Consider the following 27,384-nt stretch of genomic DNA (forward strand, 5'->3'; position numbering starts at 1 on the left):
TTCGTCACATTAAACAAAACTATAAAACTGGGAAAGAAAAGAAACTCTTACTTCAATCACTGGCAAATTAACAAAGTTAACAATATAAATAAAATGGATCACACTTACCAGGCTTTGCTTCTAAAAGGGAAAAATCACAGGGTTTAAAAATATAGTCATTAGTTATCTCTTTATATAACCTGCAGAGGGCACTCAAGTCCCTTGAAAGAAAAAGTAAAAAATTTAAGAGGGATAACAATAATTTTTCATTTTTATTTATTAGTAGTGTTAACTAAATAACCTTTTTTTTCACATAAACTATCATTTAAAGAGAAGACATTTAGAGGAAACATAGTTTGATTTTAAATGTTTAATGGAGTATTAAGATATAAAAATTTTCACATCCTACTGGAAAAACAATTCAGCAGCAGGTGGTTTCCACCCCAGGGCATCCGTCAATATGTAAATGCTGCGCATCATATATTAACACCACACTACCATCAATTACACAGATTGGCCAAGGCCTGAGAAAAGTCAACCTGGACCTCAAAGTAACCTGCTTACAAGGCAGTAAATTAGTAATACAGATAAGGCATTGCATTGCTCCAGGCTATATATAGACAATAATGTTATCATATCCATAAAACAGTTGTTGAAAAAAAAACTAGAAGCTAGTTGAAAAGCTTTCAACTCATAAGAGTTTTAAACATTTTATAAGAGTAATCTCAAGAGCTCTTTGGCAATATTCATTTTATGCACCTCTTCATTACTACTAACATTGTGTTTGCAGGGAAGACATTTGAATATTTAACTTTAAATATTCTTCTTCCTCTGACATGATAATGAAATATTTCATAGGGAAACCCACCAAGTTGGACACACTAACACAAAACATTATATAAATACGCACACACATACATCTATGTCTTACATAAATATATTTTCTCTGATAGCATATTTCAAAATATATTGCAACATTTTATTACTAAAAATTTACTGCGTAGAGTAAGTTAATTATTAAAAATACTAGTTTCTTAGCAACATGGCCAGGGGATCCTGCCTTCCATCTTATATTTTTTCTGATCCTCAATTTTACCATGGTTAAGTAACTTGCTATCAAAAGATATTTAGAAACATTTTGGTTAATAAATTCAAACTAGAGATGTTCATTGGGCACAAACATAAGTTAGATATGCATTTATTTGAGTCACTGTTTCAATTTAGAAATTGGATCACAAAAAGTTTGAGCCAAAAAAAAGGTATAAGAAAATTATCCTAATACATAACTTGCAAACTGATACTAGAATAATGAACAATTACAAAGCATTAAAAAATGCTGTCTATAATAATAAAACTAGTCAAGAAACACATCTTACAATTTTATTCTTCAAATATTGTGCAAAATTTCATAGAATGTTTCAAAGTTTAAAGTTATGGAGGAAGGGTACCCAGTTAAATGAGAAAAAGGCAGAAAAAAATAGTAAAATAGTAAACAGTACTGTCGAAAATGGTTATTTTGATAACTTAAAATAATTAGTTTGAAGTATTTTTGTAATGGTACTTCTATGAAAAAAATCTTGATTCACCATGGGAACAAAACAAGCTCTTTTTCCTCAAGAAAGGACAAAGTTAAATAAATCTTCGAAATCAGAAGTCTTAAGATGAATAATTGTGTACTGCGACATGTTTTCCCCAATTGGATTTCTTTACCACATACCATGACATTTTTTAATGGAGGTGGATGGGGAGAAACTGTGCAGTTTAATAAAATAGAAGCATTTTCTCAGCGTAAGTTGTAGCTTTGATTTTTGGGTTATCTCAGGGCCAATAAATATACACTCTAGTATATGAAACAAAACTAGAAGATATACTTAAACTGTGGTCTTTGTTTCTTCAAAGCCTATGTTTTCTAAAATCATTGTTAGGCAAAGTAAAAAGAAATGTTTGTTCTATTACATAAGAAATAAACTTCATTTGGTATTCAATTGACTTTCTAACTTAGCAGACAGGACTTTTACATCTTCAAATACTGAAAATAAATTGCATTCTTGGCCCTTGCTTTAAAAGGTTATAGAGAATAAACGCACACCCTGGTAGTGTTCTAGTGATCTCCCTAATCTCAGTTGCACTTTGTCAGAACGAGGTAACTGGTAGTTAAGTGAAATACCCTAGATCAAAGGGGGATTAATCACCAACTGAATCCTCGCTGAATAAACCTGTCATTCAAGAAAATTATTTCCACTGAACTTAGCAGAGGATTGAAGGTATTTGCATAACAGGGACCAACGTACTTCAGCCAGGTTAAAAGGTTCAGAATTCATCCCATGTTTAGCTTTTTGCCTCCTTTTCCTTTCAGCAGCCTGGTACAATGGTTTCTAATCTGATAATACAGCTAACTATCTAAATGATGTCAGAACAGGAAAGTATTGCAAAGTTTGGATGAGGGATGGATCAATTTCACTTTCAGTAACTCCTAAATCTGATTTGTTGGAATTTAAGATGTAATCCTAAAAAAGTCCCTTAAACCTGAGAACTGTTTATTAACATCCCTTTTCTGACCTTTGTCTTAGAAACAACCGTTCTGCTGTGGCAGCGGTCCCTGCAGAGACTCTGGATGATAACTCGACCTACCTTCCTCCCAGGGGTGGTGCAGGAGTCCACGAATATCTATAACGGATTCTGAAATACTATAATAAAAACTAGAGGAAAAATACTAGTAGCTGTTCTATGTATTAAATTGTGCTTTGAAATATCTTAAACCATACAATGTATATATAAAACCACAATTTTAACTCACTGAAAATATTGAGTTGGTGTGAAAAAATTAATTTTGTAAGACTAATGATTAAAAATTAAAAAAAAATAATTTACGAATTCCTGATAAGGTTATTTACTTCAAACCTGACATTTGAATCAATTATTTAAAAAGTAAAAGGTAAAAAATGCCCACCACTGTAAGGGGATTATCTTATGCTATAAGGGTACTGCTGACTTTAAAAAGTTAGAGTACATTTTCAGAAATGTAACACTTTTTGTACATTTTGGGTCTACTGAAGAATAATTACCCATATGATAGACATCAGATTTCATAATCATATTTTGGCACTAAAGGGAATTTAGCAACTTTGCATCTAGCGGTCTGACACCATCCAAATCTTTAAATGGAAGAAGGTGCTCATATTCAGTGCAAACACACAGCATCTTTCAAGTTAAAAAATGCAAAGAATAGTTATCAAAGAAAATGAATAAAATCCATAGCGAGATAATATTTTAGAAAATGATTGAAGTTTTAACCCAAGAAAGGACTCTTAGAGTGTCTTATAGCTTAGAATAAGAACATGTCAATCACGATTAAGCTTCTGGAATCGGAATCCCTTTGAAATGCAGCTGTTTCTTCTTTAATTGTGGCAGCAGACTCTGAAGAAAAGAAAGGTCCAGCCTTAAAGATGAGTAAGGAATACAAAATAGCTCAGGATTAGTTGTGGAGTTCAAAGGTCGCTAATTACACTAAGGAGTTCCCAGACACAGAGAAAACATTAAACAGGTCACCTACCAAACGGGAAACAGACTTTGTCTTCAGAAATTATCCTGAAGTGACAGGTTTCTAGACAAAATCAAAGCATCATAGTGTGCCCAGCTGATATCAACAGGATGAAAACATGAGTTAGTTTTAGTTCTGTAGTGCTATGTTAGAATGGAATGGCAACAGATGGCATCAGGTTCCCCATTGTCCCTACACTTTTCCAGTACTTCTTAGATTTTCCTCAGGTTTCTAGAAATGTCAGATCAAAGATTCATTGGTTTTTCTGAATGCTTATAAAGTTTTGCCTAGGGGATTATTATACTGAATCTCAGCCTACTCACTAGATAAATGCCTCTTCCCTATTTTAGTGTACTTTGTTAAACACTTATACAATCAAGATGTACAAATGGCTCCATTAATATAAGTGAAATGTTAAGCTTTCCTTGAGTTTAAGAGAGATCAAAAAACTTAAAGGGAATGATTTTTTTCTTCTTTCAAAAGGAAAGTTTTTACTACTGATTATCTATGATTAACCTAGAATAACAAGCTAAAGTCCTGGTCTGGAAGTTACTCTATTTTCTTCATTACTTGGGATAATTTTGAACATAGAACATTATGCCATGATAATGCCTTGCAGAAAATGAGTTTACAATGAGTAGGATTGACCTTAATTTAAAAAAATTACATTTCAAATCCTAAATTTCTATGCAATCTCCTTTCAAACTATGATAGCTCTCTTTCAAGAAGTTAGCAGCTTTTTCTAAGCTTTTCCTTAAGAGACTCATAAAAAAAAGAAACCAAGATATAATTTAATTGAATATTAATCTGTAATGCGTATTTTTTTTTATAACTCTTCTAATTCTGTTCTGTAAAAAGAAACTTGACATGGAATAAGTTTTGAGGTTCTTGAGATTTCATCTTTTCTTGAATGGTCATTTAAAGTCCAACTTGACAATGAACTACTTTGAAAACAGAATGTGACAAATAATTGTAAAGACAGGTAGAGAATAAAGAGTATGACTGGATGGTTCCTGAAGAAACCCAGAGCATGCCAATAAGGAAGCAAGGGTGACAAATTTAAAGAAAATGTGCTACATGGAACTGAAATAAGATTTAAGTGATACTCTCTACGCATAAAATAGCTTTTGAATTTTTACCTGAATTCATTCATTAATGAATTATAAAAAAACAGTAAAAGACCAATATTATATCTAAATTTATCTTTAAAAATTTGGCTGCAGATATTTAGTAATCACAAAACACGGTGCTCATCTTCTGAAGGCATCCCACCCCTCTTAATATGCTTACTAAACAAAATGTTATTGTGGCAGATTAATAAACTTGCCTGAAAAGTAACTCCAGAACAGAGATAAACAAAATAGAATTATGCAGATTCTTTATTAGTCCAGAGGATAGTTCTGATTAAAAACAGGTTACTATTTTAACAATTTTCTTTCATTTTCATCAGCTGTTTTCTCAAGAGATTTACAAAGTTGTTTCTCATGTGGTCTCTGGTATTCTGTAACAACACATTGTACTAGCACTTAGCACTTAGGTTTGGAAGAGCAAATAGTTTTTTATCTTGCATGCCATCTACAATCCATTGGGAGTAGCTGCCTGCAGCTCTGCACTGAGGAGCCTGAGCCCATATCCAGGAAGGCTCAGTAGAGAAAGAGGGCTGTGACTGATTAGCCATGTCTGCCACAGGGGCAGGAAGAAACATGTATGGCAGGATAACCCAAGACTAGTCTAGAATAAGCTGAAAGTGAATCACTACATTTTATGCTCTGAAAACATACTTGAGCAAAATCAAAGGGTAATGAAATTGGATACATTAGTCTTTAAAATGTTCTTTCAAAGTAGATCAGACTAAAAACATTGAACAAGAGCATTTTGTAATTAAATCAATGATTTTCACTCATAGGTTATATGCATACATATTAAAAATAAAAGACTGTGATTTAATTTATGTTACTATTGTATAAATCCCATTTAAACATGAGACAATTACAGTAATAATGATCCATATGTTACTGGAGCAGGAGCTTTAGAATTCCAGATGTAATAGTCAGAAGAAATTAGTTTCCGGTCTAAAAAAAAAAATGATAAGATTATATTATCTTAAAAATTCAATGAGAAAGCAAAGTCATGATATTTAAAATTGTGGAACACAATTATTTCAAGGAAGGCAATACTTTGAGATATCCATTTCAATTCAATTTTTATCAAGGCATTATTATAACTTTCACCACTTTAAAAATATGGCTTCATTAAAGACATGAATAATTCATCTTTTAGCTTATATATGCCAAAATCCCTCATGCCAAATCTGCTAATTTTTTTCTCACATCTTCCCTAAATTCTTTTTCTTACAGACCATTACTTCAGCTACAAAAACATTAAAAATAGTTTTATTGTTTCCCTTCTGTAACCTCTTCACCACAGTTCTGATTCTGATCTTGCTATTCTTTATGCATTCAAAGTTTCAGAGATGGAAATACACACCCAACTTCCTAGTAACGTTTTAAAAAGGTTGCTTCAGTGGTTTCTTATAGTTCTGATCAAATTTAAGGTTTCTGTTTTAAGAGCTTTGGACAAATGAAAACCTCTTTAAAGTTTTCTGATATGTAAAACTGAGATGATAATGCTCATTTGGAGCTAGACACGTGTAAGTTCTTATTCCATACATCTCTATTTATCCAATTCTGCCTTTTCTACCTTCCTCATAATGAAAAGGATAGAGGTAGGATGTATTACCTCATTGCCTTTTTTTTGTTGTTTGTTCAGTTTGAGAACCTAGTAACATTGAGAGGCAACACAGCATATTGGTTAAGAGGTCAGGGTCAAAGACAGACTGCCTGGATTTGAGTCCAGTTCTGCCATTTACTAGCTATGTGACCTTATTCTGTGTGTTCCGTCAGCATTCTCATCTGTAAAATGGAGATAACAACACTTACGTAGGGTGCTGTAAGGATTAATGAGTTAGCACACCTTACATACTCAGAACTGTGCCTGGCACATAGTAAGCAATAAACATCAGCTATTATTATTTAATTAATATTATTAGCATTATTAAACTATTTTCAGAACTAAGTTGTATATTATGAATATAGATTTTATTGTCAAGATGATGGCAAAATAAAGGTTTTTACATAGTTGCATGAAGTGATAGTTATGCTCTGAAACTAATAGAAGAAGGAAATAAAATATTGGTCATAATTATACATTTAAAGTGACCTCTTTCATTCATATATTAAGAAGCAGGTGAATTACTGAAACATCCCATTCTGTATTATAATCTCTGAAAATTACTACAATATGTTTAGTTAATATTAATAAGATACAATATTTTAAACATTATCTAAAGAGACAACATATTTCCCATAGACAACCTAAAATACTCGTCTGTTTGCATTTAGACAAAACTGCTGGTTTGTCCAAACTAACAACTGTATTGTGCCTTCATTAAAAAAAAAAAAAAAAAAAGCATTATGAAGACTCTTCCATATACATCAATTTCTCTAAAAAGCAACCAAAAAATGATGTAGGAGAAAGCACAGGGATGTATGGAGGTAAAGAATATGGCTTATTCTGGTTATACTACATAGAATTTATTATTGCCATTCACAGGTAATTGCTTAGAATTCAGTAGTTCTGAGTTCTGTAATTCTTTAGAAACTTTAAAGTACGAAGTCTTGTCTTATCCTTCCTAGGGACCCTAACCCTTAGTTTAAGAAATACTTACCTAAATAGCTTTATTCCCCTTAATATATGAGGCAAAAATGTTGCTGCTTATGTTTAGCTAACTCTACCTCATTCTAGCTACTTTTTTATTCTATGCCACATATCTATATTTGATCTGAATTAACAATTTTGAATTCATCTACAAATTGCTGTTTCCCCTCCATATATTTCCATTTGTACTATGTGTGTATGCATGTGTACACACACACACACACACACATATTTCTCTTGCCCTCCTTTTGGTAAAACAGGATACTAAATAATGCTCATTGACTACAACATTTGCTAAAAATATTTAAAATTTTAAGTAATAATCATACTTAACATTTATTGAATCCATCCCACATGCTAAGCATTATGCTAAGTGCATGGTTGATACGATTTTATTTAAACCTCCTAACAACCCTGAGGTAAATACTACTACTAATTCCGTTTTATATATGAGGAAACTAAATAAGAAGTTCACTAACTTGCCCAAGAGTAAAAGAGTAAATTATAAGCAGAGCAAAGCAAATCCAACTGTAGACTAGAGACCACCTCTATGTCAATCCTTGCTCATCCAGACCACTTTACAAATAGGAGAAGGCAGAGGGCAATGTACATAAACTGTTACACAGGATGGATTAGGCCAGAATTCTTATAAATCGGTATTATTCTCTGATCTTTTTCTGTCACATTTTAATTTTATCTTAGTTAATAATAACATAACACCACTTTAATTACCTTAAGTTAGTTTGAATCTGTACAACTTACATGTACTTATTTTTGGTTTTCCTGATGCAAAAACTTGAACTGAATGCTGATCCGCATAACACCCAGTGAGTGTGTAATCTAAGATCCTAAAATGAAGCTAGAACAAGAAGAGAAATGTACCAAATTAAGGTGATTATTTGGTAAAAATGATGCTCACATTTTTTTCCCTTGACACAAGTTTAGGAATTTATTTCAGAGTTCACAAAATAAAAATCACAAATAATACTGTGTGTGTGTGCGTGAGAGTGCACATATTCACACATATACACTCACCTTTCCCTTTTGCATTAGGGCCATTTCTTTGTAAGGCTGCCATTATGAAGTGCTTAACACGTACCAGGCCCTTCACTAATATAAACTCTTATCTGCACTGCAAGGTATCCCTATTTTACAAATGAGGGAACTGAGGTTCAGAGATGGAAACACTTAGCATCCCAGTAGGTAAGCAGTAGAGCTGGCATTTGAACTCAGACCTGACTGACTACAAAAGCTGGTGCTCCTTCCCCTACGGTGTTTGGTGTTCTGTATGTTCTCTCCTATCTCTAAGGCTATGTGGTTGTGATAGATTTCAGACCGTTAATTCTTTTATACACCTTTTAGCAGAACACAATAAAGTAATTACTAGAACAGAAACACCAGTTTATCTGGTGTTTGGAGGGAATGAAACGCTCTACTTAATTTTTCAGAAAACTAAAATTTAACTTTTACATAACTAACCTTTCTAAAATGTAATGAATGAATGTAATGAATGAATGTAAGTTCCTGGATTTAACGGATAATGTGGTGATATCAGTATAAATGCCAATTAATATATTGGGCTATAATAGAGAGGGCCATTAGTACCTTCTCTGAAGGCATAGTGCTCGGCTGTCTCTGAGCCACAGTGATATTCACATGAACCATGAAAGGTCTATTCTTACAGAACTCCTGTCTCCTTTTGCTGTGATTCTCATCTTTGCTGCTAAAAGCTTTTGATTTGGCAATATCCTGATAGCTTTTCTATACTTTTCTTCCTTCTCCCTTCCCTGCAAATTTCTCTCTTTTCCTATCTTTCTCCTTTTGATTGCCAAACTAACTGATCATAGGCATAGATGTAATTTTCAGATCTTCTGAGCAATTTTTTCCCTATTGCAACTCAAATTATCTAATAGTAAAGGGCTTTTGCTTGCTTGTTTGGTATTAATTCTGGATGCTGGAAGTTATGACAAGGTTGATTTCCACACAACTAGATATTATAAAAATAAATGTATTCATTGAACACAAATACGTACTACACGTTTTTGATGTGACTATAACTGGTTAGGTAATGAAAATGAATAGAAGAGTCATAATCCCTACTTTTGAAAAACATACAGTATAGTAACATCTCACATTTTTTTCTGAAAAACATCTGGAAGAGGGAATTTCTATAATAATCATTGAAACAAAGCTCATGGACATAGTTGAAGCCAATACAGAAGAAATGAATATCACTAGTGTACTTCTGACTACACTACCATTTCCCCTAGTTGCTTTTACATACAGATTTCAATCTCTCTTTGATTTCTTTGATACTACTCTATTTAGGTTTTCCTGCTACCTTTCTGATCACATTTTCGCTTTCCCTCATTGATCCTTTTGAACCTTCCTCCTATTTTCTCTTATCTTTTTCTGACCTTATTCATTTCTACTGCCTCAACTATTTCTTCTCCATGGATAACTCCTAGATCCTAAGAACAGTTGAGCTTTCTCTTGAGAATCAAGCTTTAGGTTTTTAGCCACCTACTGGACACCTATACTGGGGTAAGTTGCTATTACCAGCAACATACGTGATATGAAGCCCACTCCCTCCCAACTTTCTCCACATTTCTTCTAAGATACAGAACTTTCTTCTAAGTATGTTCATCCATTCATCAAATATTTATGTGCTAGGTACTGAACTAGATGTTGGGAATAAAACAGTGAATGAATGAGATTCACACAGTCTTTGCCCTCCTGGAGCTTCAAGTCTGGTTTAAGTCACAATTTTTTAATGACATCATCTTTGACTTAAAACTATTTCTTGGGCTTCCCTGGTGGCGCAGTGGTTGAGAATCTGCCTGCCAATGCAGGGGACACGGGTTCGAGCCCTGGTCTGGGAGGATCCCACATGCCGCGGAGCGACTAAGCCCGTGAGCCACAATTGCTGAGCCTGCGCGTCTGGAGCCTGTGCTCCGCAACGGGAGAGGCCACGATGGTGAGAGGCCCGCGCGCCACGATGGTGAGAGGCCCGCGCACCGCGATGAAGAGTGGCCCCCACTTGCCGCAACTAGAGAAAGCTCTCACACAGAAACGAAGACCCAACACAGCCATAAATAAATAAATAAATAAATAAATAAATAAATAAATAAATAAATAAATAAATAAAAAGAAAAGAAAGAAAAATCAAGATATTTAAAAAAAAAAAAAAAAACTATTTCTTATCTTTCTACTTAATTAGTGAGATTAAAGGCTATACCTTTATCACAGCTCTATTCCTTTTCCTCCCTTCCTTTCTCTTTCTGTGACACTACACTAGTTCAGCATTATTAACTTATTACCTTTCATCTGGAATACTAATATAGCTAAAAAATAGTTTCTTTGTCTCTAGTTTTTTTCTTCACTCACCTTCCTCACATCCATTTCAGATTGATCCTCATAAAGTATCGCTTTCTGAAGGACCACTCCCGTACTCAAAAAAAGTATAACATTTTCTAACAAAGCAATGAAAGCCAGATTCAAATCCTCTACAATCCAGACCTAAATCACTTATTCAGACTTTTGTGTGACTACTGTTTCTAGCACTGGTTCCTAAACATGCCTTGTTATCCTTCATTCCTGTGATTAAGTCATTTCTTCACCCATACAAACGAGAGTCAATCTTCAAGGCTTCATATCGATGCTTACCTGAGCCTCAGAGTTTTGCCTGAACTCCATCTCTACTACAAAGCTTTCCTTGACCACTTTGGTTGGAAGTGCTCAGTCTTTTTTTTGAAAGACCAAAAGCAGTTAGTCCTGATCAGTTACTGACACGCATCATTGAAAAATCCCTAGAGGGCAAAGACTACATCTTACATTCTTTGTATACAAATCTCAAATGTGATATCTAAGAGCTGGGTAGAACTAGGTTAAGTTGAGGTATTTAGGTTTTACATAATTCTTTCACCTTAAAAATTTTAAAGTCTTAAGTGAAATAGAAAGTGATTACTAAACAAAAAGAATCTTACTAAAATCTAACAGAGGACTTAGACAAAAAGAACAGAACCCCCCAAAAAAAAAGTTAGGAAACAGTAAAAATCAATTAGATATATGCAATTTGGAACAAAAGGAAAGGTTTCTAATGTAGTGAGCCATATAAATATATTTACCTTTAAATATGCTGTACCTCCAATGCAAATCTGGTCAAATGGCTGCTTTTCATGGCTCTTGGCTCCAAAAGTTACAGTTCCAGAAAGACTAATTTCCATTGATTTTGGGAACTTCTGTCCTAAAAACAGAAATACATCAATCAACTATTATAAATTAAATAGATTCTACAGCAAATGAATGAAAAAAAAATAAACAAAACCTAGTTTACCAATAATCCAGATCAATAAGCTTTTCTCTCGAAATACTTCAAGCTGGCCAAAAGTAACTTTGTATTCCACATGTGTGACTGGACCTCTTTAAAAAAGAAATGGACAAAATGGAAAGAAAAAAATAATCATAGATATAACAGTTTTAAGAGATGTAAGTCAAATCTTGCTACTGTTACTTAATACAAGGACAACATAAAAGCAGATCTGTATTCAAGTTTGCAGAATACAGTAGAATAAATAATGAATATTATATCTCAGAAAACACAGAAACACAATAAACATTTTTTTGGTGATGCTATACATTTCATTATTAATTCTAAAGATAACTACAAAGTCATGCAGAATGTATTAATACAGGCACATAGATTGACGTAACATTAAAACTGTGATTTTACTATATATTTATGTATCCTTTGAAAAGAACTATTCTGTAGGACAAACTTAAAAGTAGAACTGATAAGGAAGTAATCTTATGATATTAATTCACCAGGTTTTCTAGTTGGGCTTGATCTGTACATTGAGTACAGAGAAATTGCTAGAAATAAAGCCAGTAGTAAAATAAACCCTGAAGAAGCTACACTGGCTGAAGTTTATAATTTACTAGCAAGTAGTTTAACCAGAAAAATGATGATATTTAAAAATAAAGAGATTATTTTTATGACAATGTTTTGGTTCAGAATCAGCATACGTTTGAATAACATAAAATTTTTAGATCTTAAAAATAAGGTAAAAACCAAGACAATTTATTATAGGGCAGTGGGAATGTACTAAAGAAGGCAGAGATCATGGCATTATGTTATTTTATTCCTACCTGTTGTAAAAAGGTATATGAGCTTCACAGAATTCAAAACTATTTTTCACACTTTCATGAAGTTTTAAATTAACTGTTATTTTTAGTTGTACTTCTTCCTCTTTTACCTGATAAAAACCCAAAATTGGTGGCACAGGGACCTGGAAACAAACATAAACACATTTTTATATAATTCTCAGGTTAATGGGTCTAAAATATCAGTGGTGATGGAGAAAAAAGCCTTGCAGTAATATAGTCATTACATACAGATATGACTTAAATGACTAATGGGTTACTCCAAGTTATTTCGATAATAGATGATGAAGCTACATTCCTTCTAAGGTCAGGGATTCTTGCATCTCTTTCTATTTCCAGAGATGAGAAAGGTGCCTTACAGAGGTGTGTGATACATTCTTTTTCCTACTCCTGCTTGTTCAGATTCCCTTCCTCCAGGTTCTCTATGACCTGCAACATAGAACATGCACTAGGCATACTGATCACTGACACCCGCCCACCGTTTCTGCTGCCCTGCTTGTATCTTGACTCCCCAACCCTCCCAGATCAGCAGTAGCTTAATGGGTCATCAATAACTGATTGAAGGGAAATAATCTGAATCTTCTGGTAAATAACTCATGAAAAGTTCTTGTTTGGACCAAAAGTATGGATGATTTGCTTACAACAGAATTCATAAATATAAGATTAGCAAAGTCCCGACTTCTCCAAGGTTGTTTACCTGAGAAGTGTAGTAGCATAAGTTGAATGACTCTAAAGGTGGAGTGAGTGGAAATTTGTAAGGCCCACTAAATGCAGAATCATCCGCTGCATCAATGCTACTAGAAGTCAGAACGGCAGAGTCGAGAGATGTCACACAAGGATGAACCAGAATATCCTGAAGTGGAGATCCATTGGTGGGGAGACTCAAGCTGATGGTAACATTTGGCATACTTCCTTCTAAATCACACTGCAACACAAACAAACAGATATTACCAAGATCCTTGAAGCATACATCTTCTGAATGAGGCCTTTCTTAATTTATCTGAGTCACTTTCCACAACTTAATTCACTTTTCTCTCAAGGTATTATTCTCATTGCTTTCTGTGTTCTGGTTAATGATTCTATCATGCTCTCAGACACCCAAGCCAGAGACCAGGAGAGCCTTCCTAGAGCCCTCTGCTTACATTTAAAACCCTTAAAAAGCTACTTTTCTTCATTCCTGTTACACTGGTACAGGCCCTTACAATTTCTGTCATAGCCCTCTAAGTGTATCTAGACTCGCTTTCCTCTAATCAATCCATCCTTCATCAATGCCAGAGCTATCTTAATAAAACATAATTCTAATTATATCGTATCCATGTCAAAACCTCTCAATAGTTCCCCCTCAGTTTTGTATTACTTTTAAAGCCTTTTGCTGTTTGGTTCCCATCTACCTCTTTAATCGTTTTCTACCCTGCAAGTAATGCTGGAGACACATTGGGGACTGTCAGAGGATCAGAGACTTATTCTCCCAGCTCCTCCTATACGTGAGTAAGCCCTCATTCCTATACTAAACACCTTTACTCCCATAAATCTGTAGTGGCTCTTTTTCTGACCCAGCCAGACTGATACACCTTACTTGTGTGTGTGCTGGGGGGGCGGTGGGCAGTCAGGCTCTTCCTTTATAACTCAAACTTGACATTTACCTCTATTAAAGCACCCAATTACAACTGTCCAATTGAGGCATATAAGGCTTACTGACAAGTTTTGTTTGGCTATACTTGTACAATATTTTAAGAGTTGGTGGAACTCAGTAGGTATAATGCTTAGCTCCAAATGCAAGCAGCTAGTTCCACTATCATATACATAGTCTGCATTATGCATTAACTGCCCACTCTCTAGAGGTGAGAGCAAACGTCTGTGCCCCTGTTTGTTTCCTTCTTTAAGCTTTAAGTTTTTGAAAGCAAGAATTATTATATTTTTCTTTGTATCTCTAGTGCCCAGCATATTGCTAAGTATAAGAGATACTCCAAGGACTTCCCTGGTGGCGCAGTGGTTAAGAATCCGCCTGCCAATGCAGGGGACACGAGTTCGAGCCCTGGTCCGGGAAGGACCCACATGCCGCGGAGCAACTAAGCCCATGCGCCACAACTACTGAGCCTGCGCTCTAGAGCTCGTGAGACACAACTACTGAAGCCCACATGCCACAACTACTGAAGCCCGCACGCCTAGGGCCCGTGCTCCACAACAAGAGAAGCCACTGCGATGAGAAGCCCGCGCACCGCAACGAGAAGCCCGCGCACCGCAACGAAGAGTAGGCCCCGCCCTCTGCAACAAGAGAAAGCCCATGTGCAGCAACAGAGACCCAACGCAGCCAGAGATACTCCAATAATGTTTGCTGAATGGATATCTTTTTATAATTACGAACCGTACCTTTGGTTCGCAATTTTAATAGGAAACGTTTCATTTTTTTATCTACCATTTGACATATGTGTGAATTCATGAATATATCTGCTGTATAATGCAAGCATTTAGAGACCAGGCAGGCATTATGAACAGTACCATGTATAATTAGTGACTTATAAAAGTCTTTCAGTGATAGTTAGAATAACATCAATCCCATTTGATAATAAAAATGCCAAATAACTACTATGAAACTTAAGAACATTTTAGTATTTTCAACTTTAAATCGTCTGCTACTTCACTCTCTGTATGTGGATAGCAAGAATTAAAGAAAAAAGTTTTATTTTTTGGCAGATATTTATGGAGATAATATATGAACAAATATTAGTAGCAAATAGTATCAAAATTTTTAAATATTCTGTTTATACTTATTAAATTATTCTCTAACACTCTAACATAATTAAAGGAATCAGGGAAACAGCAACCATTATGGAAATAACCAACAAATTATCTGCTATCTAGGCAGCTGAAATACCAGAGCACTAGCCATTCACTACGGGATGAGGACATCCATTCTAGAAGAAATCTGTATACTACCCTTTAAACCAATCTGGCATATGTATATCTGGACTTTTAATTAGGAATTATAAAAACAGAAGGGACCTAGGTACTTATCTAATTTTAAAAATGAGAAAAGATTGAAAAAATTGTGTAACTCTTCCAAAGAGACAGAAATTAGTGGTGGAATGAGGACTAGAACTTCAGTCCACTGGCTTTTGGTTCACCAGGTTTCCTACTAGGATTGAGATAAAATGAAGATAAGTATTTCCATTTACAATAGGCTTCACAATAAAACTCCTTTAAATACTTAAAAAATGGTTTGGCTAACAGTTATACTATTTACATACAACCCTAAAGAAACATTTAGTTCATGAGTTTCAGTACACCCTCACTATTTTTATTTTTAGAAAAAAGTTTTTTAAAGATGAAAGTTTCCCATCATGATCATTTGTATTAGATCAAGAATAGGAGCCAATCTAAAATTCCCAGAAGCAATAAACTAGGGTCAGCCTATCAATGAGCTATTTAAATAGCATAATATTAATTAGTATTAAATTATATATAACATATTCCCTGTTCATTACTACAGAATGAAAAACAGAGACGGTGAATTTTCCTACTTATATTTTACAGAACTTACAAGAAACGTAGATTCAACAGCTTTAAGAGGTATGAATGACATAATCCGTGAACACCTTAATTTTGGAAACATTTATGATAATTATTTCTATTAAAATTAATAACTGGAATGTATTTTTGATCAAAATAGAAGTGAGTTTAAAACAGGCACATAAATTTTTAGGTCACGTTAAGGTTAAAAAGGAAAAAAAAGACCCAATTTGTCTGCCAGGACTCTTCTAATTCTCTGTTCTTGAAATCTACTTTTATATATTGGATTTGCACTTAACTACTCAACTTTAATATGATATATAAAAAGTTTATATCAATAAGTGCAGAGAATAAAGGAAGATAACAGAAAAACAAAGACACCTGAGAATATTAATATGCACTTGTAGACATTCTCTTGGAGGGGCTCTATTTTTGATCATTATTGAATGTGGCACTGATCACTGCTAACTGTATTGTTATTTTCATTGCCTTTTCCTATTACCTAACCTTAAACCACAGAACCCTATATTAACCTAGTGACTTGTTTAAATAAAACATGAGCCCTTGAAAATGGCTTCAGATATTAAGTCAGAGATTTGTCAATTTCACCCCCTCTAGGAAAAATGGAAAATAGCTATGGTGACTTTAAAATATTTTCACAAATTCTTTGACACTACTCTTTTCAAAAGATGGAGCCTAATCCCACTCCCCTTGAACGTGGACCAGACAAAGTGACCTGCTTCTGATGAACAGAAAGTGGTAGAAGTGATACTATGTGACCTTTCAGCCTAGGTAATAAAAATAGCTTTCACTTGTGCCTCATTGTGGCCGTCTGTCTGTATGATCATTTGATCAAAGGGAAGGCAGTCACCAAGTTGTGAGAACGTTCTTAAGCAGCCTGTTGAGAAGTCCACGTGGAAAGGAACTGAGGTCTCCTACCAATAATCAGCACCAACTTGCCAGCCATGTGACTGAGTCACCTTGCAAGCAGAACTTCCAGCTCCAGTCATACCTTCAGGTGACTATAGCCCCAGCTGAAATCTTGACTGTGACAGACTTCCACACTAGAAGTTCCCAGCTAAGTTGCTCTTGAAGTCCTGACCTACAGAAACTACGAGTATAATAAATGTTTATTGGTTGTGGTAACAGGTCAATTCATTACACAGCAATGCAGTTGACCCTTGAACAATGCGAGGGTTAGGGGCACTGACCCTCTGTTCAGTCAAAATCCATGTATAACTTTACAGTCAGCACTCTGTGTCCAAGGTTCTGCATCTGTGGATTTAACCAACTGTAGATTCAGCCAACTGCAGATACTATAGTACTGAATGCAGTACGTATTTAGTGAAAAAAAGCCACGTATAAGTAGACCCACGCAGTTCAAATCCGTATTGTTCAAGGGTCAAACGCATATATCCAGTATAATTAGTAAGAAATGCAAAAAGATAACATTATAAAATTTCACGTGAACATAACATTTAATGACTGCTGTTTATAAGAATCAAGAATGTCACATTATGATGTAAAATAAAGTCGGCAAATTTTACTTTTCTCCATAAATGTTAAGTGGTATGATAAAACAAGTACCAGGGAAAATCTCACCTTGCAAGTGACAACTCCAATGACTTGCCATGTATCTGCTATATCCTGTTTATCATATTGCATGGATTTTACCTTTTCAGTGATAGAAATAGAAACCTGTGGTTTTCCTTTGTATGTTCCAGCTTTCCAGGTTGGCTGTTTTTGTGGATGAGTAACAGAAGCAAAATTAATACTATCCAATGAATTTTGTAAGTTGGCATCTAACAAAGTGCCAAAGGGACAAGCCTGTAGAAGCAAGTCGGGCAACTGGCTCAATTTTGTATTTAGCTCACTGTCATTTTTTTGACCTGAGTAAAGAAAACCCTGTACCCCAAAAAGAAGTTCAAAGCCTTGTGAAATTCCACTAATGCTAATTAATGGTGGACGAGGGGATAAAGTTTGTTCAACCAGTGGAACACAAGCGTATATCATGCCATTCTTCAAGAAAGCAACAACTGGCCAGAGTTCTTCACCTCCTACTGGGAGTGCATAAATGGATGTTTTATTGATGTGTGAACAGCTATCACGACTCTCCGAAAAGTCCTTATCATCATCCAATAATCTCAGTTCGAAAAGCAGTGCTTTAAGGAAGGGACCATCTTCAGGAACAGGCACATAACTTGCTCCATTGAAGACTCTGGCTCTTTTTTCAACAGTTGGATACCGTCTGTATTAATGGAAACAAAAACATAATTAATTCCTGCAAGTAAAATAAAACTGAAGTTCAAAACCTAAAAACAAACACAAAACATAAGGCAAACACTAATAACAACAAAACACACAATAACAAATACACACACCAACACACAAAAACCACAACCAAAAAAATATTATATTACATGTTAAATTCTTACTAAAACAACTACCTGTTGTGTACTTGATATAGCTCAAATGATAAAGTATCATTATCTATTATTTTAAAAAATTCAATTTAGTTAATTTTTTAAATGGGTAGAGTACCTGGTTCTAATTCAAAATCCTAGTCTTTGGCTGCTCAGATTCGCACTTAAGCAAGGCGTGTATACCTGTATACATTTTAGGCATCTATAAGGACTTATTTTTCTTTCTTATCTTTTTAAAAAAATTTTACTTTTTATTTCCTCCTTTCCTTTGTTTTTTAATCACAGGGAACATCTTTCTCCCCACTCAATCCTACCTCCAGGAGTAACCCCTGCCAAGGGTTTAGTGTTTCATCCTTCTAGAGGGTTTTCAACGCTTTTAAAGCATAAACATAAACACACTGTCATTTTTAAAAAACAGAATGATACATTTTGCAGTGAAACTTACTTTTTTCACTTTCCAAGTTAGGTCACATAAAGCTACAGCTGCACAGTATTCCATTGAGTTAAGGACCTGCAATCTATCTGGACCCCCATTGGTAGAAACATCACTTCTTTTGTTGTTACAGGTAAGGCTGCAAAGATTTTCTTGTCTTGTCTTTCCTTTCCCCTTCCTCCCTCTCCCTCCCTCCCCACTTTCTAATTGAGGTATAATTTAGACATAACATTATATCATTAGGTTGGTCAAAAAGTTCATTCATTTTTTTCCGTAAGGTGGCTCTAGTAGTGCTTAGTTGTCTTTAACTTCATTGGAAACAATTTTGTTAGACTGTATTGTGACAGCTGTCATATCAGTGTTCATTTAAAAAAAAAATCAAAATTGGTGAATTTCTGTGTTGCCATTTTAATATTGAAAAAGAAAGAAAAAGCAACATTTTCAGCATACTATGCTTTATTATTTCAAGAAAGGTAAAAACACAATTAAAACGCAAAAAAAAAGATTTGTGCAGTGTATGGAGAAGGTGCTGTGACTGACAGAACGTGTCAAAAGTGGTTTGCGAAGTTTCATGCTAGAGATTTCCTGCTGGACGATGCTCCACCATTGGGCAGACCAGTTGAAGTGGATAGCAATCAAATCGAGACATTAACTGAGAACAATCAACGTTATAGCACACTGGAGACAGCAGACATACTCACAATATCCAAATCAAGTGTTGAAAGTCATCTGTACCAGCTTGATAATGTTAATCGCTTTGGTGTTTGGGTTCCACGTAAGTTAAGCAAAAAAAATCTTCTTGACCGTATTTCCGCGTGCGATTCTCTACTGAAACATATCGAAAACGTTCTGTATTTAAAACAAATTGTGATGGGTGATGAATAGTGGATACTGTACAATAATGTGGAACGGAAGAGATCGTGGGGCAAGTGAAATGAACCACCACCAACCACACCAAAGGCCGGTCTTCATGCAAAGAAGGTGATGTTGTGTATAGTGGGATTGGAAGGGAGTCCTCTATTATGAGCTCCTTCCGGAAAACCAAACAATTAATTCCAACAAGTACTGCTCCCAATTAGGCCAACTGAAAGCAGCACTCGACAAAAAGCGTCCAGAATTAGCCAACAGAAAACGCATAATCTTCCATCAGGATAACGCAAGACCGCGTGTTTCTTTGATGACTAGGCAAAAACTGATACAGCTTGGCTGGGAAGTTCCGATTCATCCGCTGTATTCACCAGACATTTCCAGGATTTCCATTTATTTTGGTCTTTACAAAATTCTCTTAATGGAAAAAATTTAAATTCCCTGGAAGACTGTAAAAGGCACCTGGAACAGTTCTTTGCTCAAAAAGATAAAAAGTTTTGGGAAGATGGAATTATGAAGCTGCCTGAAAAATGGCAGAAGGTAGTGGAACAAAACAGTGAATACCTTGTTCAATAAAGTCCTTGGTGAAAATGAAAAATGTGTCTTTTATTTTTACTTAAAAACCGAAGGAACTTTTTGGCCAACCCATAGTTTCAGGTATGTAACATAATGATTTGATATTTGTATACATTGCAAAATGATCACTACAGTAAGTCTAGTTAACATCTGTCACCTTACATAGTTACAAAATTTTTTTGTGTGTGTGATGAAAACTTTTAAGACTTCCTGTCGGGGCTTCCTTGGTGGCACAGTGGTTAAGAACCTGCCTGCCAATACAGGGGACACAGATTTGAGCCCCGGTCTGGGAAGATCTCACATGCCGCGGAGCAACTAAGCCCATGCGCCACAACTACTGAGCCTGCGCTCTAGAGCCCGCGAGCCAGAACTACTGAGCCCACAAGCCACAACTACTGAAGCCCGCGCTCCTAGAGCCCGTGCTCCACAACAAGAGAAGCCACCACAACAGGAAGCCCGCGCACCGCAATGAAGAGTAGCCGCAATGAAGTGCGCGCAGCAACGAAGACCCAACACAGCCAAAAATAAATAAATTAAATAAATTTAAAAAAAGACTTCCGGTCTTAGCAACTTCCAAATATGCAATACAGTATAATTCAACTATAGTCACCATGCTGTACATTACATCCCTATGACTTATTTATTTTATAACTGAAAGAGTGTATCTTTTGACCCTCTTCATAAATTTCTCCCACCCCACCACAGGACTTTTTTTCTGATTCCATCTTAGTAGAGTAGGATGGAAAAAAGTGGTTCAATTTAATCCTCCACATTGTGGATTCACTAGTACCCTGAGTACACTTGGTACCCTGAGTCTTCTTGCCAACCCCTACAAAAACATGTAAGAGCATTTTAGTAATAGTGGTTTATCTCTATGGCCCTGGAAGATACTATGAGGTAACAAAAAGAATGAAATGAATAATCTTTCATGGTTTGCATGCTCTATCCTGAACACTAAGTTACTAATTCATTCTTTTTGGGGGGGAAACAAATTTACAAAAATGTTAAATCACATCTTCTTAATTTAAAAAAAAAAAAGTACTTTCCCGATTCCTTATCTCAACACTCCGAAGTCCACAACAAAGTCATTTATTTGCTATTAACTTCTGTGTAAATTGCCTAACTTCTCTAAGTCTGTTTTCTTATTTGTAAAATAAAGGAGTGGCTAAAGAACATATAAGCAATTCTCATCAAGAATCAAGAACAGACCTAGCCAAATAATGTTTTTCTACTAATTCACTAATACTACTAATAAAATATTGGTGTTTATTAATAATTTTTAAAAAGAAAAATAAGAATGTATTCAAAGTTATCCATGTATTAGTGAACCTCACTCATTTACATTCTGATGCATTTTCTTGATTGAGGAAAGGGAAGAATTAGCTAGCCCTCCAGTAATGGCCTAGCAGGTGAATGCCACTTCTTTCTCTCAGTCTTTGGATAAGGATAGTTAAAAACTCTGGACTGAACTCTAGTCCAGACTATTATCCTCTAGAGGATAATTAAAGTTCTCTTAAGTGTAAGCATTTCATGATTGAAATTGTAAAAATAAGTTTATCTGGGACCTTATAGAATGTCTCAATATATGTTCAATAAATACCTTGTCAGATGACTCAACCTGTCATTTCAGAGTTATTCTAGGCCTTTTCTAAAACAGGACTTGAACTTTAAATGGCCCCGCAACTATAGGGAACAATACCAACCTAAGCTAGACTTAAGCTGGTACTGTTACTATCTATCCAGACAGCAAATCTCTAAACCAGAATCTAAATCAAGTTCTGTTGTGGGGAAAAAGTAGCTAGATAGAGGAAAGATCATCTGCATTCTTAAATCTTAAGTGATGGCCATTATCCTTTGGCAAATATGTGGATAACAGGGCAGTGCATATCTGTTTAGCTCTAACTCTGGCCCCAGGAGGTCAGAAAACAGAAAAAAAAAAAAACCTAACTAATTCATTCAATGATATAGGATAAATAAGTGACAGATGAATTATCTGAACCCAACTTGCTGCCTTCATAGAGATGTTGAAAAGTCCACCCAAGCAAAAAGAATTTTTCTTTTGAAATATTCTGAGCACAGTGGGAAAGAACTCTGAAAACAAGCACAACTTCTTCAAGAAACTTATTATTGTACACAGTACAAAAATTTTACCTCTATGAGATATTAAAATAAACTACAAAGCCACAGATATAAATACACTATGGTATTGGCAAAGAACAAAGTTATAGAACTGAGACAGACCAATGTTTATATGGGAGACATAATAAACTACTATCAACAGCCCCAGAAATCAGTGAAGAAAATACACACTGTTTGGAAGATGATGTTAGGAAAACTGGGCCACAGCATAGAGAAAAACAAAATGAGATTCCTACTTAACGCCACATCCAAAGATGGACTACAGATGGATTAAAGGCCTAAATATAATAGAGAAAATGATAAAGTCAAGAGGAAATAATGTAGGAAGATATCTTTGGGAAATAAGGGTAGGGAAAGACTTCAACAAGTTCCCTCAAAGGGCTAACTACTTTGACTGCAACAAAACTAGGGATTTCTGTTTAACCAAGGGTAATGAAATTACCAATTGTCAATGAAATTGACAATGACAATAAGTTAAGATAAAATATCTATAATACCTAAAAATGACATAGGACTAATATCAAGATTATGCAATGAACTCTTGCAAGTTAACAGGAAAAAACCAGCAACTCTTGAAGAAAAAAACAGACAAAGGATATATACAGGCAATTCACAGAAGAGGAAACCTAAAGGCCCTTGCTACACAGAGAAATGCAAGCGAAAATAAGATATTCTTTACACCAATACTGGCAAAAAGTGGAGTAAGTGTTAGGAAAGAATAGAGATACTGCTGAGAGTGTAGACTGGTCAAAGTATTCTGAGGAGCTAATTACTTGGTAATATTTAGCCAAAATCAGTATAGATATGCCCCCATGTAACTGTCTGAGGTTATCTACTGCAGCACCGTTTTGATAGCTGAGTTGGGGGCAATCTGGGAGATCATCACCAGGGGAAGGGGAGATGTAAAATGTGGCAGATGTAAACCATGGAGTACTACAGAGCAAGCAGATGCAATGGCCTAGATCTGCACTATCCAGTACAGTAGCTGCTAGCCATACATGGCTATTTAAACTTAAAATGAAACAAAATTAAAAACTGAGTTCCTCAGTTACAATAACCACATTTCAAAAACTCAACAACTACATGTGGCCAGTAGCTGCAATATTAGACAGCATAGATTTAGAACATCTCCCATTTCCATCACTGAAGAAAATTCTATTGGACAGTGCTGCCCTAGATGAACACAAAGTAACCTGGATGTTTCTGAAAAATAGTGCTGAGAAATCTGACAAACGTAAGAGAAGGGAATGACATCTATAGCACACTTAATCATATAATTTGAAAAATACATACACAAACACACAAACAAAAGGATAAAGATACCAAAGGGAATATATAAGTAAAGCAGGAGTACCTAGGATGGATGGACCAATAAGGCTGATGAACCATATTGAAGATTATTATTAACCTACTGAGGTACAACAACAAGAACAACAAATGTAAGCCAGGTATCCCAGAGAAAATGGTAAACTCCAAGGCTCGATGCCTTCAGTAACAAAAATTGTTAAGGTAGGAAAGAGGGAATTTTTCATATCCACGTTGCCTACCACTTTTCACTTAAAATTACACTCATCTTTGTCAGCCTCAATCTGGCTTCAGAGCTAGCTACTTCACTATAGAGCTTTTCTCAGGGAAGAATGAATGTTTGCAAGAAAGAACTGTCCACCACTGAGAACAAAAGGTGAAACAGATTACTCAATTGCCACCCATATTTTACAGTGAGTTACTGTATATTCCCTTCACAGAGCTAGTTTGATAAAACGTGGCAAATTCTAAAAGTGGAAACAGATCAGCTCACACCATTTTTAAAAAGTGAATTCAATTTAATTTTTTGTACTTTTTCAATTTTCTTCAACAATTAGGAGCTTTAAAGTAAACTATCTGAGAATTTCTGGGAATGAAAAATAATTACAAGATGAAAGTAACAGCCTGATACTGCTCAGCAAAGACTTACCATAAAAATGAGTTAAAATGTCCTTGAATGATTTTTATTAAAGTAGAAAAATGTGAAACATGTTTACTGCTCAGGAAGTTTCCTTTCCTTTCGTCATCTCCACATCAATCTTACGTAGGTGGAGTTACGATACAGTAACATTAATATGAGAAAATACATAATACTTAAAATGTGCCAGGCATCAACTCATTTAATTCTCACAACACTATGAGGTAGTATTATTACAATCTCCACTTAACAGATGAAACAAATGTTAAGTAACTTGCCCAGGTGTCGGACCAGGGATACACAGCATCACAAAACTACGCTACACCATCCATCTGTCCGATCCATCACGCCTGAGGATTTAGATTTGCGTTTACCTGGAGAATCTGACGGTGCCACAAAGTGGAGCTCCCGGTTCGTGGCTTATGAGCCACACTGCCCGCTGGGCCATGATAAGCCACTAAGGCATCAGCTCTTCTCTAAGGCGGCCACCGAAGAAGAGCGCAGACCGGCTTTCTCAGGCGTTTTCTTTTACCAGAAGCCCCGAGGCTCACGCATCTAGAGCCACCTTCTGCTCCACCACAGACAGGTCGGGCTCAGCAGAGAAGCTAACTCCTTCAGGTGAAGTCACTAAAACCTCTGAGTCCACGCTGGACAACACACGCCACAAAAACTTCTGTTAATCCGCACTTAAAACCTCCGGAAATCTATTTATCCCCACCAACCCTGCTACTTTCTTCCTCTCGAGTCCACTTCCGGGACGGTAGCCCGCAAGGATCACGGTTCCTCACTAGCCCGCGCAGGGAGCCTCTTCGCGGTTCGCCTGCTACTCTCCCCCTCGCCGGCCCCTCCCAACAGCCACCCGGGCGCGCGCAGCTCCACTTCCGGCGTACGAGGCGGTGACAATGGGAGCGGCGCGGGCGGCGCCGGGAGGCAGCTGACAGGCGTCTTCGGCTTTGCTTCATGGCCGCTTTCCCGCCCCGCCTGGGCTCTGTGGGCAGCGGGGCGGCCCGCGGCAGCCGGGAGCCGGAGCTGGCGAGCCGAGCGGAGACCTGTGCGCGGCGCCGCTGAGGCGCAGCATGTGAAGGAGAGACGGCATCCAGTGCGAGGCGAGCCTCTCAGCCGGCCGGGATGGCCACGACGGCCGAGCTCTTCGAGGTGGGTCCCCGCAGCTCTTCAGGGAGTGGCAGGCCCGGGGTGCAAGCAGCGAGGTGGGCGGGCAGAGGAGCGGGCGTTCGCGGCTTCGGGAGCAGCCCTGGGGAAGGAAGGTGGCAAGGGGTGGGGTGGTGGCTCCCGTGTCGGCGCGGGCGGAGCGTGAAAGGGGGAGGGGTGGCTTGGGGACCGGGGTGGGGAGGTGGGCAGGGGAGCAAGCCCGGACTCCCAACGGAGGAGCGTTGGTTTTGTCCGCACGGCTGGAAGGGAGCCTCAGGGTTTGGGCGTTGGAAGATGAACTCGGGATGAGAGTGGGAAGGGCTGACTTGGGGCGCGGAAAGAGGAGCCTGACCCAGGTCTGGCGAGCCCCGTCTTGTCGCCTGGATCCCCGCGTGATATTCTAGGGCCACCCCTTGAGATTGGGACGACTAGGCGCTTCTCGTGGTTGAGTAATGACTCCGTTAGCCAGTGTTAGAAGCGGCGCTCACTTGCCTAGCATTTACTCTTCCATTTGAAAAGGCTGTAGTATTTTTTACGACGATAAAGGCCTACTAAACCCTTCCGACTGAAGGAAGTCAAAACTAAAATTAACATTTGTGTTCGGGTCTTGAGGAATTGAAGTGTATTATAACCCCCCCTCAACTCGGTGCTTTGTGACCACCTAGAGGGGTGGGATAGGGAGGGTGGGAGGGAGACGCAAGAGGAAGGGGATATGGGGATATATGTATACGTATAGCTGATTCACTTTGTTATACAGCAGAAACGAACACACCATTGTAAAGCAATTATACTCCAATAAAGATGTAAAAAAAAAAAAAAAGAGTCCTTAACGCGTGAGACAGTGAGATTCTAATGTGTTTCTTGGACCGTTTTCAGTCTCTAAAACTTAAAATTCAGTTTAGGGAAATCCAGTGTGAGAAGCTGTGATGCTTGAGATAATAGAATAGGAAAATTCTAATTAGACCACCTAACAACGTGTAGGGGATCTTCTTTTGTGACAGAAATGAAAACTGAGATGTGAAGGAAGGGGAAGGAAGAACCTTTTTGATGTGTGCTTGTGTTTCATATTGAATAATAAAAAGTGTAAGAAATAATTAAGAAGACTGCAGTTGACAATAGATAATTTCTCCATAAGTGAAAATTGGATCCTTTTTTCTGCGTGAGATTCAGCAGGTTTTGTGGGGTTTTTTGTTTGTTTTTTTGGCTTAAAATTTGAATGCCACAGTTTCTATAACAACTGGGAACTTTTCATTTCTTAGCTAACTATGTTTTGGGTTTCTGTCAGCTTTTGGATAGATAATGCATTTATTGAGGAATAGTATATGCCATTTTTGTAATAAGTTGTAATAAAATAGTAATTTATGAGTGAAGGAATATAATTATAAGAAAGAATTGGGAAATATTAATTACATTTCCTCAGATTTAAGTGTAGGGATATATTATTACATTAAGTACTCTAACTCCAAAATTGTGCCATCTGTTTATTGATTGACACAGGAGCAGGGAGACATTCTTTTTGCTACAAGCTTTTACTGTGTGTTCCTGAGCAAGATACTAAATAGTTCTGTAGTTCCTTGTTTTATTTTCACATTTTTATAAAGGTAGAAAACAATTTATGAACTTTAAGTCTTTAATATAATGAAATATGAAACCAGCCAGCTATTAATAGAAAACTGTTATTTTGTCATACAGTTCAGAAGGCATTAACCTTTGGGCTTATGAATCCTGCTTGACATTCCCAGTTGTCTTTTTTTTCTTTAAATGTTTGATCCCATGAGTCCACGTATACTTCCTTGAAAATATATTTGATTTCTTCCCCCTGCCCCCACCATGGGGGAAGGAGAGGAGGTAGAGAAATATCTGTAGTATATTTAGCTTTCTAGGGTCTTGCCATTTAGTAAAGTAGTTAAACTAAATTAGGGTTTAAGTTAACTCAGTGACTCCA

General features: G+C 36.5%; 2 protein-coding genes across 5 annotated transcripts in view; one reads left to right on the forward strand and one right to left on the reverse strand.

Moving 5' to 3' along the window:
• Positions 1-334: 334 nt before the first annotated feature.
• Positions 335-24,996, reverse strand: AP5M1 (adaptor related protein complex 5 subunit mu 1). Of its 3 annotated transcripts, none has more exons than XM_082386603.1 (8): positions 24,665-24,996; positions 17,513-18,158; positions 13,098-13,325; positions 12,386-12,525; positions 11,574-11,659; positions 11,365-11,483; positions 8,000-8,096; positions 335-3,418 (listed from the first exon to the last, which is right to left on the reverse strand). In XM_082386603.1, the coding sequence occupies exons 1-8, from the start codon at positions 24,736-24,738 to the stop codon at positions 3,378-3,380; spliced, it is 1,431 nt and encodes a 476-aa protein (XP_082242729.1). In that variant the 5' UTR covers positions 24,739-24,996; the 3' UTR covers positions 335-3,377. The 3 variants fall into 3 exon arrangements, with proteins under 3 accessions (XP_082242729.1, XP_082242728.1, XP_082242730.1); XM_082386602.1 differs by having other exon boundaries at positions 335-5,592; XM_082386604.1 differs by lacking the exon at positions 335-3,418 and adding an exon at positions 5,505-5,592 and having other exon boundaries at positions 7,970-8,096.
• A 189-nt stretch (positions 24,997-25,185) lies between these two features.
• Positions 25,186-27,384, forward strand: part of EXOC5 (exocyst complex component 5) — a 57,373-nt gene continuing 55,174 nt past the window's right edge. For both annotated transcript variants that reach the window (XR_014242969.1, XM_082386537.1), the window contains exon 1: positions 25,186-25,445. Coding sequence is in view for 1 of the 2 variants with exons in the window: in XM_082386537.1 (XP_082242663.1) it covers positions 25,419-25,445 (27 nt within the window). In the remaining variant the exon portion in view is untranslated. The remainder of the gene's footprint in view (positions 25,446-27,384) is intronic.

Source organism: Balaenoptera borealis (assembly GCF_965194805.1).
Source record: "Balaenoptera borealis genome assembly, chromosome: 3".
Lineage (NCBI taxonomy): Eukaryota > Metazoa > Chordata > Mammalia > Artiodactyla > Balaenopteridae > Balaenoptera > Balaenoptera borealis.